The sequence below is a fragment of the Centroberyx gerrardi genome, chromosome 6 (genome assembly GCF_048128805.1).
Source record: "Centroberyx gerrardi isolate f3 chromosome 6, fCenGer3.hap1.cur.20231027, whole genome shotgun sequence".
NCBI classification, from domain to species: domain Eukaryota; kingdom Metazoa; phylum Chordata; class Actinopteri; order Beryciformes; family Berycidae; genus Centroberyx; species Centroberyx gerrardi.
The window spans coordinates 26,798,699-26,816,407 of NC_136002.1; the positions used below are offsets into that span (position 1 = coordinate 26,798,699).

At 44.4% G+C, this 17,709-nt stretch overlaps 1 protein-coding gene across 6 annotated transcripts in view; it reads left to right on the forward strand.

Annotated features, from left to right (window-relative positions):
• tenm4 (teneurin transmembrane protein 4) overlaps positions 1 to 17,709 on the forward strand; it is a 114,046-nt gene that overhangs the window by 60,937 nt on the left and 35,400 nt on the right. For 3 of the 6 annotated variants that reach the window (XM_071917532.2, XM_071917533.2, XM_071917536.2), the window contains 6 exons: positions 1,408 to 1,593; positions 3,896 to 3,922; positions 6,623 to 6,769; positions 7,672 to 7,888; positions 11,931 to 12,050; positions 16,722 to 16,983. In XM_071917532.2, coding sequence (XP_071773633.1) covers positions 1,408 to 1,593; positions 3,896 to 3,922; positions 6,623 to 6,769; positions 7,672 to 7,888; positions 11,931 to 12,050; positions 16,722 to 16,983 — 959 coding nt within the window. The remainder of the gene's footprint in view (positions 1 to 1,407; positions 1,594 to 3,895; positions 3,923 to 6,622; positions 6,770 to 7,671; positions 7,889 to 11,930; positions 12,051 to 16,721; positions 16,984 to 17,709) is intronic. The other 3 variants (XM_071917535.2, XM_071917537.2, XM_071917538.2) reach the window with 1 other exon arrangement.

The window sequence follows — 17,709 nt, forward strand, 5'->3', positions numbered from 1 at the left end:
TGCAGTGTGTGTGTGTGTGTGTGTGTGTGTGTGTGTGTGTGTGTGTGTGTTTAAGCGGCCCTAAGGGGCACTGAGTGAAATGCTGCTAGCGTGCCTCTAAATCAAAAGTCAGATGTAGAATTAGCGGCATTTGCACATTTTAACAAAGTGTTGTGTTGTAATTAGCAAGGCTTTTTTTTTTTAAAGGTTTTTAAGCTGGTAATGTCATGTTGTGGTTTGTGGCTGAAAAGACCACTCAAATTTAATTTGTAGCAATGACAAAATAGGCACTGTAAAGGCAGTAATTGACTTATTAAAAGACTTTACCTCCACTTTGGTCCCCTGTGGTCATATGTGAATTGGCATGGCTAATAAGCCAAGAATACATGGCTATTGTTCCTCGTTACCCACGATGCTAAGCCTCTTTTATAACAGAATGGTTAATAAAGAGGTTAACATTTCAATGAGATTCATAAGTAATCTGTCAGTGTTTAATTTCTCTGAGCTCTCTTCTTGTCATACTCTCCCTCGAGTTCATGAGACTCGGGTAATGTCCCAGGCTCTATCACAGCCTGTCAGGGAGGTCTTTCAGCTGCCACACAAAGGCGCCAGCCAAGCTTTACTGTGGTTCTGTCTCAGTCTCCTTCTCTCTGTTAAAAAAAAAAATCCATGAATGTAGTACCTCCTTCCTCTCAGTGTTAGAGAGAGTGGACGGCGCTACACTTAGGAGTAAAAAAAAAAAAAAACATATCAGCATCCTACACCTTGAATCATTTTGTGAAGAATTACCTCCTCTGCTGCACCCCATAGTATGTGGCGGGTGCCAGGAATACAGCATGTGCAGTAGATGAACTAAACATTTGCAATTTAGCAAAGATGGTAGATGTTGTATTTGTCTAACACCTTTGGGAGAGAGATATTTAGAGAGCTCTCACCTCATTAGCGATGAAGCCAGCTAGTTTTTAATTAAAGCTGACGCGTTGCCATTCCAACAGAAAGTTCCAGTCTGATTTTTATTCTCTCCTCTTTGCCCCCCTCGTGGCACAAAGAGGTGAATTTACAAAGGGAGGAAGAGGCAAGGAGAAGAATCAGTCTGCTAAGGCCTCCACAATCCATGTCTTTTCTTTGTAATGGACTTATTAGATTTGTATTGTCAAATGGGATTGCCCCTTATGAGGTGCAGGAATTTCTTTTCAGCTGCCATCAGACAAGGTAGTGGAGCGTGGCCGCCTTTCCCTGACAATAACTCCTGGATTTGTCTTTTCTTCACCCCTGTTGCCTTGTCCCGTCACCACCTCGTCTTCCCTGTCCATCCCACTTCCACCCCCCCCACCCCCCCCCATCCTCCTCCTCCTCCTCCCTTTCTGTCTGTCTCCCCCCCCCCCCCCCCCTCCCTTCCTCGTCTTTCTGTGTCCCTGTCTCCCACAGAGATTTGTGCAGCGGACTGTGGTGGCCATGGCATTTGTGTGTCGGGCACCTGCCGCTGCGACGACGGCTGGATGGGCACCGGGTGTGACCAGAGGGCGTGTCACCCGCGCTGCAACGAGCATGGCACTTGCAAGGACGGCAAATGTGAATGCAGCCCGGGTTGGAATGGAGAACACTGCACTATTGGTAGGATGGGAAGAGGTCTCGGTTAGGGTGGGGGGTGGTGTGTGTGTGTGCGTGCGTGCGTGTGTGTGTGTGTCTGTGTGTGTTTGGGACGGGTTTGGGGGGGGGGGGGGGGGCAACGGAGGCGTGGACTGTCTGTCTGCCTGCGTATGTATGGAGAGCTGGGTGTGAGGGTAAGGGTCCAGTTGCAGAAGAAAGGGAAAAGCATGCTTAATTGAATTTGTGCAACTCGGTAAAGCATGAACAGGTTTACTCAAGGATCTGAGGCTTGCCTTCATGCATTTTAATGTGGGAATGTGCTAAGGTGTCCTTTCATTTTACTCATCCTTTCCTCATCCCTTTCTTTGCTCCCTCGCCATTTACTCTTGATTTCAAATGCTGACATGTGAGTCATCGTGAGCAGGTCAACCACTCAAATTATTTTAGGCGCTATGTTGATGTTAACAAGTTGTTTACGGAAGTGAAGTTTTCAAGACCTTGATTGAATGTCAAGAGCTGCCTTGAAAAGCTGGGCTCACTTTAACTGAGGTACAGTTTTCTTTGTGTTTTCATTTGTTAGTCATTAAGTGGAAATCAGAGAGTCCTACAGCAGAGTAATTAGTAGTAATTTTCTTACTATCAGAGTAGCAAGAAGTAGCAAGAGTAGACTAAAGCTTGGTAGGTGTGCACAGCAGTTCATACTGAGAGTTAGTGTGAGTAACACAGTTGAGAAAATGTAGTAGAGTCCGTATCAGTTTGGAGTTCCTGTCCTGGTGGTTGTCACACAGCTCAGAGGAATTGTTTGTTGTAAGGAACCAGCGACAGCAGCAGTATGTAAATAGTAGCAGAAGTAGACAAAGCCAAGCAGTAACCAATGGTAACCAGTAGTTGACCTCCGTTTTGACTGCATAGCACGGTTTTTCTCAGTTTGAAATGCCCCCTGCCAAAAGGACAGCATGCAAGACAGTTTTTGAGTCATGGGTGATTGATGTTCTGCGGTTTGACAGTTTCATTTTTAAAGTCTAACTCGAGCCCCTTCCGAAATGTGTCTTTATTGTGGCTTAGGAGTTAGTTTAGCTTCATGAGGTTTGATCTGAGGACTGTCAAACCCACTCTAACCACTCCTGGAACAGTCCATCCACGGGACATGCTCTGGGATGCTTGCTTTGCTCGAGTGCAACTCTGCCATGCTGTTCCTGTGTTGCATCAATTCCCTTCCCTTCTCTTCTCTTCTCTTCTCTTCTCTACCCTTCCCTTCCTTTCTCTTCTCTCTTTCACTGTTGACACTTTCAACCTAACATGCTAGCTCACTCATTATCATTCTACGGTCCAACCGCTCAAGCGTCAGAGAGGAAGTACGAACACAATGGCGATCTTTCCCCCCTCTGCCACTACATTTCAGTGAAAAGAAATTTGCAACTCCCACACATTTGAGTCAATAGGGAGACGGGACAAAAGTTAAGAATCCTAGTCTTATAGGTGAAAGCTCTGTTCTTTATTCAAATGGAGGAAAATTATTTTCTCACAGTGTGCTCAGGCACATCTTGGAGCATAGCTAGCTTAGTACAGAGCCTGGGCTCAGTCTGTGAATGTTTTATATACTGGCCCTGCATTATTGATGGGCCTTTTATAAGTGCCATATTGAGATCCCCACTCCCTCGACAAGAATATCCCTCACTGTCATCCATTAAGAAGCCAAAGATCTCAATTTAAATCAATTTTCATTATTGAGAGCTTTGCGCTGGCCCCCGAGCCCCATGCTGCGCAGCACAGTGGAGATCTGACTTGGCCTCGCCCTCGCCGAAGCCTCTGGTGACCTCATCGTCTATAGAGGTGTTCCAAGATTAAAAGCACTTTTTGTTGAACATCCTGACCTCCTGTACGATATTGCTTGAGAGATTTAAGGGTGGTAATACGTGCATCAATCATGTTGCTTTTGAAATACTCCCCAGAGATATTCTGCCGATCCCTGCAGTTGATAAATGGGGACAGATTGAACAGATTGAAATGTTCTTTTCTGAACATCTCTCTTTTTTTTTAACTCTCTCTCTCTCTCTCACACACACACACACACACACTCTCTCTCTCTGCGTTTCTCTGCCCCCCTCTGTCTTTCTCTCTCCCTCTCCCTCTCCATCCCTCTCCCTGTGTGTTGGTTTGTGTTTGTTGTGTTGCTTGTAATGCACGTTGTTTGCTTCATAACTGCACTTTTTTCCTTTTTTTTATTTACCTTTTGTAGTGTAAACTAACACCTTGCCTTGCTGTCTTGTCATGGAAGTGGCACTGTTCAAACCTCCCTTATATGTCCTGTCTTTTATCTCCCAAGCTCACTATCTGGATAAGGTAGTGAAAGGTATGGCATTCCTCCTTCCTTCTATTTTGCCCTCCTGTCACTGTAACTCCACCCAGCATTGACAAATCATGTACACAACACCATGCTCTTCCCCTACATTGACATATGCAAACACTGTGCACCTCCAGTCACCCCAAACAACTCATTCTAAAGATCCCCACCTCCCATCAACTTTTTTGCCATATTGTCACACAGTAATCTCCACTTAGCACTTTCGCACCCGGTGAATCACGTTGTGCTGCTTCTTTTAGGTGTGGGGTGTTTGGTTGGTGTGCAGCCTCGCTCTCTCAATATGGGGATGTTGGGAAGGGGGCTCCATAACCTATGCCATGCATTATGGATGAGTGTGCAGCTGTGAGCGGGGCCTGATAGGTGCTGAGGCCGCATCCTCTCTAATTAAAAGAGTTCATGCTCTGGTTGGTGCAGAGCAAGCAGGGGTTGGAGGCTGTGCAGCAACCCTGCCTCTGCCTCCAGCGCCCTCAGTCTCCCTCTGTCCTTGGTAATGGACCACCTGGCATGAGAGCGGCTGCAGCAGGAGTCCTCCGAACACTTGCGGCCTCACGTTTGGAGCGGTTTCAGACAGGCTTGGGCAGGGCTCAGCGGGGGCCCCTCTCTGAAAGGGCTGCCAATTAAGTTGAACTGATGCCAACGGAGAGCGGATCTGTATTTATCCTTGTAATAAGCATTCGGACCTAACTAATCATCTGTCTCCACTGTTGGTCTAACCAGAGTTGTTTGTTCATTTGCTCAATAAGAGGCCGGCCGCTGCCTAAATGTGTCTAGGAGGCAATAGGCTTTCTAAAGACATTAGCCTTCAATAGTGAGCCCCTTTCTCCAGGGAACCAAGAGGAAAATAGAGATGGGACTATTTATTTTTGTTACAGTTTTTACTGCTCCACAACTTGTCCCCATTATTCAATACCGTGTATGCTGGGTGCTCATTTTGTGTTCTTCTTGTGTTGCCATATTCTGTATAGAGCCCTCTTTAGTTCAACAGAAACATATGTTTCTACTATAAAAAGTTAAAACAAATGGCAGCAATAACACTTTCCTTTATAAAGCACAATTGTTGTGTGCTCCTGACATGTTTCATGATTCATTCATGAATGGACAGTCAACATGTGTAACAGCTTCACTACACATTTATATCACACTTATTTAACAAGTTTACATAGTGGCTTTCTATGTTAGGCAGTAACAATTTTGCCACAATTGCAGAAGGGTTGGGGGGCATGGATTGGTAAAAGCTACTGAGTCAATCTACTGGTACATTAAATTGAAAAATAGCTCTGCTTTGGGGACTTTTATTTTGAAATCGCTATTACACTGATATAGCACGTGTAATAAACTTTCTATAATTGTTGACTCTGATTTTCGCTCTGAAAAACAGTGGTTTTTAACCATTTAGTCAACAATAATCATCTATTCTAGGTGCAGGCCCTACCTTTTCTCTTCCTAAATACTTACCTCTTTTTCTTTTATATCACTATGTCTTTCTTTAACTGATGTTTCTCCCTTTAATACATTTCTCCCAGTAACTATCCCTCTGTTTCCTCTGTCTTCCTCTCTTGCTCTCTCAGTCTCTTTCTCTTATTCTCCCTGTGTGATGTAAGAGCAGTTAGACTGCCGCCCCAGTCTCTTTGGTTGACAAAATGGGTCAGCTCAGCATCCTCTCTATCCAGGCGGCTTGCAAACAACACAAAGTGTGACAGACTTTTACGTTTGATATCTTGAGATGCTACCCTCTGCTCTGCCTCATTGTGGGGATAGGAATCATAAGGCACCAGATAAATGCCAAACAGAGCTGGAAAAACAGAGGCGGGGAGATAATCCTCTGATTTATGCCCTTGTGAAGTCCTATCCAGAGAGAAACAGAGGAATGTTTCACCTGTCGTTCTGCTCCAGCCTGCTTTTTGCTCCCTTGGGGTCACATGCCCGGGAACACAGTTAGTACAAGCAAAGCCCTCGCCTGCATAATGCTATCGAGCTCAGCCTTATCCACTCCCTACTATTTTTTTTTGTGTTCTGCTTTTTCTAATGACAGAATGCACACTCTCTCTGAAGGGATAATCTTATTGATTGCTCAGAACAGTCTCAAGAACAATTTATCCAAAAAGGAGAGCAAATAACGACATAGAACTGTTTCAGTGACTAATGCAATTTAGTTGCGATTCATTCTGTTTTGCAGACGACAGTAACAGTAATGCTCCGATCATAATGATGGTCACATTTGAAAATACATGAAAACAAATCCAATTATGTGCAGGGATGCCAGCATATAGACCACTGCTCTCATTACCCGGCTTTAGTACCATAGATACAGGAGGCCAATCTACTGTAGTAATGAGTGAATATTGATTTAGAAGATCCCTCTTATCTGATTTAACTGCAAAGGGATATGAGAAGCTTCACAAAAGGTGTATCAAATTAATCAACTTCAGCTGAGGGCCATTATTGCCGCCCTCACCCATTTAAAATCTTTAAATGCCTTTAGTCTATTGCTGCTTGAGAAATATTAGCAACTGCCATTGACAGTCTTGTACTGTTGCCATTGTTTTTATGTGTTTTTTTTTTGTTTGTTTTTTTCAGATTCACTGACAATCTACAGTAGCTTATGTATCTGCGTTACCCATTAAAGCTGCTCTATTTGAGATTCTGTGCCAACCTCTGTCTTTGTGAATATGTCCTTTTGTCACACAGAGGGCTGTCCTGGTTTGTGCAATGGAAATGGTAGGTGCACTCTGGGTAACAATGGCTGGTACTGCGTGTGCCAGCTGGGCTGGAGGGGCACCGGCTGTGACACCTCCATGGAAACTGCCTGCAGTGATGTCAAGGACAACGATGGAGGTAAAATCCTACAACAACAAACAAAGCCTTCTGACATTGGCCCAGCATCAGCAGGGACTCTTAACTACACATGATTTGACTTAAAATCAACAGCCATCACTGTGTCTGCCCACTAAGTAGAGAAGAATAGGAATATGCCTGTCTGTTGCCTGTCAGGCTTGGTTGTACAGTTGTACTCCCTATGCAGGTGAGAATGAGGAATGGCTTCCAGTCAGTATCACCTGGGCAACAGGTTTTATTAAAGAGCAGAGTGGCTGGCCCGAGGCCCCTAGCATGCGCTGGCCCCAAGAGGAAGCCCCTGCTTGGCCCTCTAACTAGCCCCGAGCGGAGCCAGGCACACAGAACCAGCCAGGGGGCTGCACCACTCTGGAGGCCAAGTTGGAGACGTGACTTCCTTTCTTCCAGACCTCATTCTGGGCTTGAGCTATGCACTAGCATCCCTTATTTATGCAGGGGCTGTTTGTCTCCCCATCGCAGTGCTGGGACCACAAGGCTCACAATGGCAAAGACAGGGTGCTACCAGGGATTTGACTGACTCCTGACAGCACGGTTTATTTTTATCACCCATCTGGCCAGATAGGCCCCTGAAAGCAAAGGGTAGGGAGTCCAATGACCCACTTCAGCAAAGTAAAGTGCATTGCACAGCAGCTCTCTCAGTCTTGAATTATTTCATCTAAATTACAGATGGAGAACTATGAGCAATACTAGAGGTGTTGAAATGTTCTGCAGGAAGAGACATGGATGATAAGAGAGGTGGCTCAAATCATGCAACAAAACAGCAATCAAGATGAATAATTTCTCACCGACTAGAATATATATGCTTAGTTTTTTTTTTTTTCCTCTCTGCATGTCCAGGCTATTGTTTAATGTGCGAGTGTGTGTGACTTGTGTGACCTTGGCAGATGGCCTGGTAGACTGCATGGATCCAGACTGCTGTCTGCAGGCGACCTGTCACACCACCTCTCTGTGTGTGGGCTCCCCGGACCCCCTGGACATCATCCAGGAGACACAGATGTCCTCTGCACAGAGCAACCTGCAGTCTTTCTACGACCGCGTTCGCTTCCTGGTGGGCAGGGAGAGCACCCACAGCATCCCCGGAGCCAACCCCTTCGATGGCAGGTGAGTGACTACTGCTGGCAGACAACACCGAGCACGACATACTGTAGCCAGATGAACCCCGTTATTCTCCTGGGAAGGATTTTCTGACCTCAGTATTGAATAGATTGCACATTTTTTGAATCAGGATTTTTCATTTTATTAGGTCATACTTATTCCTCTGAGTCAGGTGAATCAATAATTGCTGGATTTAATTGTTTTTACATTATAATTCAGATACTTGATGTATTGGTTTGTGGTTGGTTATATACACAGTTACATGGCTCTGTTAATTTCCATTGGAATTGATAGTGATCAAGTGTGAATTTGCATTATAGCAAACATTTTTTTTTTTTAGTAATGTCATTTCAAGTGTAAGCACAAATCAATCAGTGGATTTCAATCTTAATGTAGGCCAATGCTATTACATTGCTTTTGGTTATTGCACTGATACACCTAACAGAATGTAAAATGTTTGCTTCTCTGAGGCAGACTAAAATGCCTGTGCAGGGGGAGGGGAGGCATCTATATTGAATGGAGGCTGGGGAATGGGCAGGCACTGGTGCAATGCATAGTTAGAAGGATGATGGACAGAGGATGATGGACATACATAGAATGTGGCAAATAGCAAGGAGCATTCCCTGGCATGGGAGGCATCTCATATTCATGTATTGTGATTACTTTTACTGTAATCCATCTGAGGCCCACTCCCAGAGGCAGAGCTCACGACACCCCAGCCATGGAATCTGAGATGCTTTCATATCAGGCAGGATGGCTGTCAGAGTCCCATAAGATTCCCCTGCCTCTCTTTTCCTTTGTCTCTTCTTCTCTTTTCATCTTTAATCGCTTCTGAGTCTGTCACCTTATTTGCATCCCTCTTGCTTATGGATCTCTCTCATCTTGGCTTATTATACTCCCGTGAAACAAACACAAACAACAGTCAAACAGAAAAAATAGGTTGAAAATTTTGCAATTTCTTTGTCCCTAGTGACAAAATTTTAGAAAAATAATGCCAAAGAAAACAGACAAGTCAAACAAACTTTACAGTGTGGAGTTGTGTATCAGGCTTTTTTTCTGTCTCTTCTTTTAAGATGATGGCAAAAAAGGTTGTGGTTTCAGACATCCCTATTTTTAGTCCAGCAGAGCTGTTGCTTTGTTCTTGAAGGGGAAATTGATGTTCAGAAGTGCCCCTGCTCAAGCAGGATCATTTCCTTTACTATAATTTGCAACACAACACATCTTAGCATTGGGTGCTTGTTAAGATGTGCAGAAATTATGCTGTTTTCTAACTTGATGGCACCCATCTTACCCCACTCTGTTTGTCATAAAAATGTTTTTATCTCTGCAGTGTCCCCATTCAACTGGCTCTTTGTATTCCTTAGATATCTGTGTATAGTCAGACATTACAAGTCACTCAATTTGCAATTAGAAAATGTCAAGATGTTACATGAATAACATCAACTGTCATCAAATTCAAAGATAAGACTGCCTGTTTTTGAGCTTAACATTTTTCTGGTCATGCCAATTGACTCTTGAGAAAAACACTTGTAACACACTATGTGACATTTTCCCTCATTGACATTTTTCTGGCTTTCAAGAACCACTCAACATTTTCGAGTTCTTCACTGGACAGAGAAAGAGGCGTAGAGGTTTGAGTAATACTCTGTCTCTCTCCCAAGAAAATGCAGCCATAAATAAGTAAAGATCGAGAATCCTGAGATGAGCTGCAAGATTGGAGGCCTCGGCTCACCTAAAAATATCAGTGATAATCTATTATTCATGCCTGGTATTCATTCCCCACCCACTGACAGATATGAGCGGTTATGACAGGGGGCTCTGGGCTTCAGATGAGCCTTACAGGCACGGTCTCAGCATCTTCCTGATATGCCTGCCCTGGTCACCCGATCATCCCTTTATTGATCCACTAACCACTTCCTCATGCTAGTAGACATGTTAGACTGCTATTTCTGATGTCTCCCACCACAAAAAGCTGCAAAGGTGCCACTGAATAAAGCATCCGCCACTGCATAAAGCGTCCGCCTCTCCACCATGACACACAATACAAGAGACTGCCAGGGCCCAGCACTGGTTGCTGACTAGAATAGTAAACAGGGGCTTTGTCCATGGAACAATTTGGGCAAAGATTGATAGCAGGCTTACAATAGTGAGGCAGAAGCCATTCGCTTCGTTTACAGGCTTGTGCTTTTATCATTTTATTACTAACTCTCTTTTATTAGCATTAGACCATTAGTGTCAAAAAAACCCTCCTTGGTCAAGTTGTTTGTTTCTTCTTCCCAGTGTGCTCTCTCCCTTTTAGCAAGATTATGTATTTGGAGAGCTAAAAATGTACGCAGATACCTCCTAATTTTGTGCTGTTTAGCCTGCTGGGTAACATACAGGGAGGGAGAGAGAGGGCTGCAGGGACATTCTTATATTTGCCACGGATTCTACCCTATAATCAAGTCATTTGCGTGGGTAATGATGTTTTCGTTGCTTCTGCGGGGATGGTGCCATTTATTAGCCTTGCTTATTGAAAGTTCCCTATACTTAAACCTGGCATGCATTTTTGCCTCCAATGCTTCTGAGAAATGTAGTTCACTCGAAAGCACAGGGCAGTTAGCTGATTTAATACAACCTAAAACAGGCAGAATTTCCTGCTGAGCCTGGGAGCTTCAGCTCTACATTTTTTAGAACAATATGTCCTCGCTTTGTCCTCACCCCTGGACTGGATTGTGTGCGATAAACTGGAGGTTTAAGATGTCGTGAAGTCCCTTTTGACTTTGTGAATTCTCCTGGACCAGTGGAATCTCACATGGCGGCAAGTTTCTGGAGCAGAGGCTTCACGCTTCCTTTGCCGCTCCTTCTCTCTGCTGTATTTGATGTCAATATTTAAATCATTTGTCTTGACAGCGAGGAATCATCTCCCCATGTGGTTCGCAGAGGCAGGGAGGAGATAGTTCCACTTTCACGGCTCCATCTTAAGAGAATGTGGATGATTGCCTGTTCAAACAAGACTTTCTAAAATAAACTGTCGGCATGAATGATTAATCGTAGACAGCCAGGCCAGTTCTGGGTTAACTTTACTAGTAATTCTATGTAAATGCGCCCAGATGGATCTTTGGGTGTGGGCACAAGGATTCAGAGCAGTATCTCCTTGCTTGTTTACAGAGCAGTGGTGGACAGCCAAGGTCTTCTGAAGGAGACCCGGCCTAATTAACATAAAACTGGGTTCCTGGGGACCAGGATAGTGTGGGGTGAATGATCTTGCCTCTGGTAAGGACATGTTGAGGGCAGCCACTAACACGCTAGTGTTAATTGTTTCCAGTACGTGGCAATGTTTAAGACCCAAATGTATTAAAAATAGCCATGGTCTAATGATATAGTGGCAGTGAGGCATTTGTTTGGGGACTGATTTTTCTGCAAACTACTACAGAAACGATGGCTGACCATGAGCCGGGCCTTGCTAATGATGAGGGCAGAACTCGACAAGAGAGACACGATACAGCGAGGTCTCAACTCATCAGTTCAGTAAGATTAGGAGGTGAATTTGGATGACTTCCCACTATTGATTGGTGGGGACTGATGATCAGATCTAATTTATGCAGCTTCTGGAGACCTAATGTCAGACCGGAGATCTGTTGAGGTCTTGATAACCAGCCAAGCAAGTCCTGCAATCTGCATTCCTATTATTTCCCTCTCTTGCATTCTGTAATGGAAAAGATAAATCCTCTTTTTTTTAATTAGAGCAAAAGCAAAGTAAAGCTTCCTTGTCTCATTATCCTTCCTTTCTGGATGGAAAAACCCTTAGAGACTTCCTAGGAGGTGTTAGTTTGTTAGCATGTTTTTCTGTTATAGCTGTATGCTTTTATTTGCGTACAGTATTTCCTTTTGATATCTCCCTGCTTACATTTTCCCCACTGTACTATTCTTGGAGAATAATCTCTATTGTTAACAGAGGGAGGGAGTGCTGTGCTTTCCAATTATATTACTGATGTATAGCTACGTAACAGGCATGTTCTTTGAGTATTGATTCGTAATTGTGCTGCTTTGCCTCTCTCCCACACAGCCATGCTTGTGTCATTCGTGGACAAGTAGTGACCTCAGATGGGACACCACTGGTTGGAGTAAACATCAGCTTCATCAACAACCCAGCCTATGGTTACACAATCACCAGGCAGGATGGGAGGTAAGAACCTTCTTCTTCTGCTAGACACAGATTCACTGTCTGAATCTGAGTTTGGTCATTTTAAAGATCATATATACATTGCATATCAATTAATGCAAAAAACATCTTGTTAACCCCCAACATAGAATGAATTAGACTTAGAAATAGAATAACTTTCAAAGACATTTAAGGAAGCCACATGTACACATACATATATAATTCAGTGAAATCAGTCGTGCTGAATTTTAACGTTGGCAAGAAAGAATCAGTTGCCATTGCAAACTGTGCCGCCATTGATCTGCTTTGTGCTTTCATTTGGTCCAATTTTGGAGTTCTCGGCTCAATTCCCAGTGAAATCAAACAAAGCCCTTCTGGTAGGCTCATAAGTTATGCTTCAATAGCAGTGGGGAGGGGAAATAATTAAATATGCCAATTCAAAGCCGCTCACAGGGGCTATGAAACATAGTACAGATGGTCATTATTTATTTGACAATGGTAGATTTAGCGAAAAATCCGCTACTAGCTACTATTAAGTGAGACATTAAGTTTTGGCCATTGGCCGACAATTACTAGAGTTAACTTTGTTTATTGAAACAAGAAACTAAGACTCTTTTCTCCTCGCTAAGACTCACTTTCATCACTGTGTTCTGCTGGACCAGTAAATTAGTATATATGCCTCTGCAGTTTAATACAAGAGGAAGATTGATGGGCTCTGGATGTGTTGTGTTTGAAAAACATTTGTTTGACATCTCTGCCTTGCTCATTGCAGCATCATATTATTTTTATACTATATATTTTTAGCTATTATAGATATACCATTAGTGTTATTGGTGCAAAAATTATATCATAATGTTTTGTGATTGTTTTAACATTGTGTCCATGTAAAATGTGCTGATGGACTCCTCAGACTGATCCACTTGCTGCTTCTGCCTCTGTAAGACAGGAAACCTTCTCAATACATTCCTCTCGTCGTTTTGTTACAGCAGCACGTTAACCCGTTTTGAGAAAGATAAATGGTTGTGCTGTAGTGTTCTAAAAGCTGAGTGGAAAAAGTCTGAGTTGTCTGTTTGGCTTTCTTCGAGAGACTCTGTGCCAGCCGCCTTGGCGCTCAGAGAGTTTCTCAGACAAATCCAGACAGAAAACTGGTACCCACTCAGTTTTTAGAGCGAGAGAGAAAGTATTGGGAGAGTAACTTTGGGTAATACAATCTGTGCATCTTCTGTTCTTTCCTGAATATGGTATTTGGATTTGGTTGCACGCACCCTTACACACACAACCTCCAAGCCCCCTGTATCTCTCTTAATAGTCAGTGTTAGGAAGGCCTTGTGGCATGGCAAGCCCCTCTATCATGGCCTAGCACGGATTGGTGTTTGCTCGCCAAGCCCCACTTCCTCCTGACACTTATATCAGTCACTGACACTCTAAAAGCCTGCATCTTTGCCGCTGGTTTGATCTTGATCATTCTCTTTCTTCTCCCCATTCCTTCCATCTTCATGTCAATCTCCTCTCCTTCCCTCGTTTTTACAAAAATCTCTCTCATCCTCATCTCATCATCTTTACCTCCTTCTCTCATTTCATCTGTTCTCCATCCCTTCACGCTCTTCCTCCCCCAATCTCCTTCTGCCCTTAAGCTTTTCCTTTCTGGGCGCCACTCTTTCACTTACATCCCATGCTTTCTCTGAGCCTAGGTCTCATGTCCTTTCCACTGCACTGGCTTTCCTCATCTCTATCCTTTTCCCATTTCTGCGTGCCCCCATTTTTCTTATGCATCTCTCCTTTTTTCCTTTGCAAAGCTCTGTACTCTTTTCTCCCTTCCAGCATATGTGTAAACACTACTCCATCTCCCAGGTTCCCCTGTAAACATGCCCAGTCTCCTGCAACTCCCCTGCAATCACTGTAAACAGGCTCAGTGCAGCGTGAAATCAGAAATGCACCTGTTCAGCCACTTAGAAATGGGAAAGCTGTCTCAACTCATTTTTATGATGTGTTCTTTATTGTCCAAGGGCTTAGTTTTTGAAATTACCTTTTCCACTATCTTGGAAACTTTTCTGGCCTCTACAGAAGAGGTTAGTTTAGTTTCTTTACTGCTATGCAGCTCTTGTCTGACTGGCAGGGCATTGAGACTGACCTGTTCCCTTTTAGGTCCCTTTTCTATTAATGTGTAAAATGCTGACATGGATTCCAGCTTATTATTAGGTGTTCGGGAGTACATCTGTTAGAGCCAGGGTCTGTTTGTTCGTTGGTTGGTTGGTTGGTTGGTTTGTTCATTCATTTGTTTGTTTGTTCATTTGTTAATTCATTTGTTTCTTGTGTGCCACTTTTTGCAATGGACGGTGTTTAGGGGCTCTTTATGCGCTCTTTATGCCCTCTAACAGTGAAACCACACTGCAAGCAATTTTGCTGGGCTGCCTCTATTCATTTTCAATGAGAAGCAGCTAACCATTTGTGCGGAGCATGATGGGATAGCTGGCGGCGCGAGGCAAGCAGCTGGCATAGTGGGTAAAGTTGAAATCAGTGAACTTTAACCGGCGGGAGAGGCGTTTGCAAAATCTCCCCCTTGCCAAATATTAGTTCCTAGTTCCACATTCTCATCATGGAGGAGAAGCTAATAATCACTGCAAACACGGCAGTATCTCCGTAGATAAACGACTGCAGCAGCGATTTTCCACCGTTGATCCATGGCAGAGAATAAGAGAGAGTAGTCTCACCTTTGTATTAAACTTCACGCTATCCCATCAAACATCAAGCAGGAACGCATGTGATACGGCGATTCTAGGAGGTGGCAGCGGTGCTGGGGGGCCTCGCCGCATGCTGTCTGTCACAGCTATAAGAGTCCCGCGTAAAGAAAATACAGGTGCGCTCGTACACCAGGCGGTACGGTAGAGGTCAAACAAGCATCAGCCAACTGGAGGCTGGTGCTTGCTACATCTGCATACCAGGAAGTAGCTTGGTGATTTTCCAATTTTCTGTAGTGGCTCAAGTCAAAACATTGAATTAAATATTTTGTTCAGCGATTCTCTTAATTGCGACAACACTGTGCTAACACAGCATTTTGGTGTTAACAGGTGGAGTTTTTAAAGTCAGCAGAGTTTCAGTCCCTCCAATCATGCATAAACCCCACCCCACCCCATCTCTCCAGCACCTATAAAGCGCTTGTTCAGAGTTAGTTCACCAGCGCTCACCTTGTTTTTTCACTGTGTCCTTGAGAATTCAGGATGACTATTAAGGAGAGTTAATGTCATTCAGTTCATGATAAATATACATTGGCTAATGCTGAGAAATGATTGCTTATCATTTGTATGAGGAGCGCCAAGTCCATTGGCAGGGTTAACTCTTTGAGCTTGATGCATTCCCCGAGGGCACAAGCAGCGAGGCTGGTGTAGGTAGCTTAATAAGTTTTGTCACATGGCTTAAGGCTGTTGTCATGATTGATAACAGCCAGTGAATCCCCTCATCGATTGGCCACGCCGCCCATGGGTATCTGTCCAGAAGTGTTTTGAGCGTGCGTAGACTGGGCCTGCCGGGTGTCACGCAGACCGACCGGGGATCTGCACCGTTACTGACGGATCACAGCAGCACAAGGGCAACACTATCACAGTCCCCATCAGTGCTGCAGCCTCGACTGTGTACCGCTGGGCAACCTAACTCCACTCACGCCCAGCCAAGGGCAAAACACCAAGGGCGGAACAGACCTTTGTTTATTGCCACAGCCAATCAGATGCTTGCCCTAGAGGGAAGTGGAACTGAGGAGAGTCTTTTTATAGTAGCCTAAGCTAAGAGGGAGGTGCCTAGTTTAGAGGCCACAGACCGCTGTTTGGGCCTGCTTCTTTACCTGTAATTTGGAAGAGAGGCTTCCCATGTGAGGGTGAGGCCCTGTCCCAGGGGCCTGCAGATGACCAGGTGCTAATTGGCTCTTAGAGAAAAGTGACAAGTGCTGCAGAAGTGCAATGCAGGTGTAGGCATGCTGCTGTCACCATGCGGCAGTTAGAGATGATGAAATCGCCAGAGTGCAGCCTGTTTACTGAGAGCCACTCAGGTCAGACCAGAGGCAGAGGCCCTTAATGCAGCAGTAGATGGGATTGCATTGCAGGGCTTTTAGACTGATGTTAGAGTGGACAGCCTTCGTCTGAGGGATCGATAGAGAAGTGGCGGCTGCCTCCATTCTGCAGCACAAATCTCCGCCTGTGCCTCACAAGCTATATTTAAATGTGAGCACACTGCATTACACAAGCATGGGGATGAAACAGTCACATTATATGCCTGAACTTAAGGCGTGGCATCTCTGCCATTTTCCATTCTTCAAATAAAATCTACAGCTTATGACATTAATTAAGAGACGTGCTTCTCACATTGTGGTTCAGTGAATTAACTGCTTCATCATTCCATTGTATATACGGCTAGTGTGTGCCTGAAAGATAATGCGTTAAATGGTGAAACTGCATCCTTTCTTAACGACAGTCTTTATTTATTGCAACGTGAATTACTTTTTGATCTGTTATAGCAACACTTAATTAGAAAATATTCATTATAGTCACAGTGAATTGTGGCATGGTTTAATCCTCAACACACAGCAGATTACAAGCGTTGCTAATAGGGATTGGCACAGTACTTAGTCGAGAAATATATAATTCATCCTCATTGTATGTGAATCAATATTCATCCTTTTTGACATTGTGAACGTCTGTGTTCCAGTTTTGACTTGGTGACCAACGGGGGTATAGCCATAGCCCTGCACTTTGAGCGCGCTCCATTCATCACCCAGGAGCACACTCTCTGGTTGCCATGGGGACGCTTCTTCGTCATGGATACCATCGTCATGCGGCACGAGGAGAACGACATCCCTAGCTGTGACCTCAGCAGCTTCACCAGGCCCAGCCCCGTCGTGTCCCCGGCCCCGCTCACCGCATTCGCCGGCTCCTGCTCCGAGAGGGGGAGCATCGTACCCGAAATCCAGGTGACCCTCCCTGCTCCTCAGCCTCTCCTTTTCCTTCTGCCCTGCAGGTTGTGATCTACATGGGTCTCTCCTTCAAATGATTCATGCCACGCGTCTGGGAGAGAGCTACAGTTCCCCACTCTAAAGACTATTCATCACGTACAAGTGTAATAGTAACTCTGGCTCATGGCAGTGCTGTGATTTTATCTCTCCAGTGTAATTGGTCTGTGGAACATGGGCGATTTACAATGTGCATTGTACTGTCTCGCAGCAGAGTGATGATGATTACATTGCACACAAAAAAACAGCCTGGACATTTTTAATTTCTCCTGGGTTGTAATCTCCCAGGTTGGGCGTACAAGTAGAACTTGAAAGACCACACTTTTTACCTTTCATGCTTTTGGTTTTGTGTGTATGTTTTGATGTCTGTCTATGTGTGTGGGTGCGGACATTCCTGCATGGGCCTGTGTGCGGGTCTGTGTGTGTGGCTACCGTATGTCTAGCGGGCGTCTCGATGCCCTTCTCTAATTACTTTGTCTCCCAGTTTGCTTCGTAAGATTTATGGCATATCAGTGAATTTAGTATGCGGTCTAGTCTATTTATAGTAGCCTTGTCTTTCCTATTCCTTGAGCCTTGAGAGCACCACACAGGGACACCAGCCAGTTTACACTTCTACTTGTTAAAGGGGCATTCTGATCAGTTAACCAGGCATAGCTGCACTTTGTGAGCATTAACATGGAAACATAT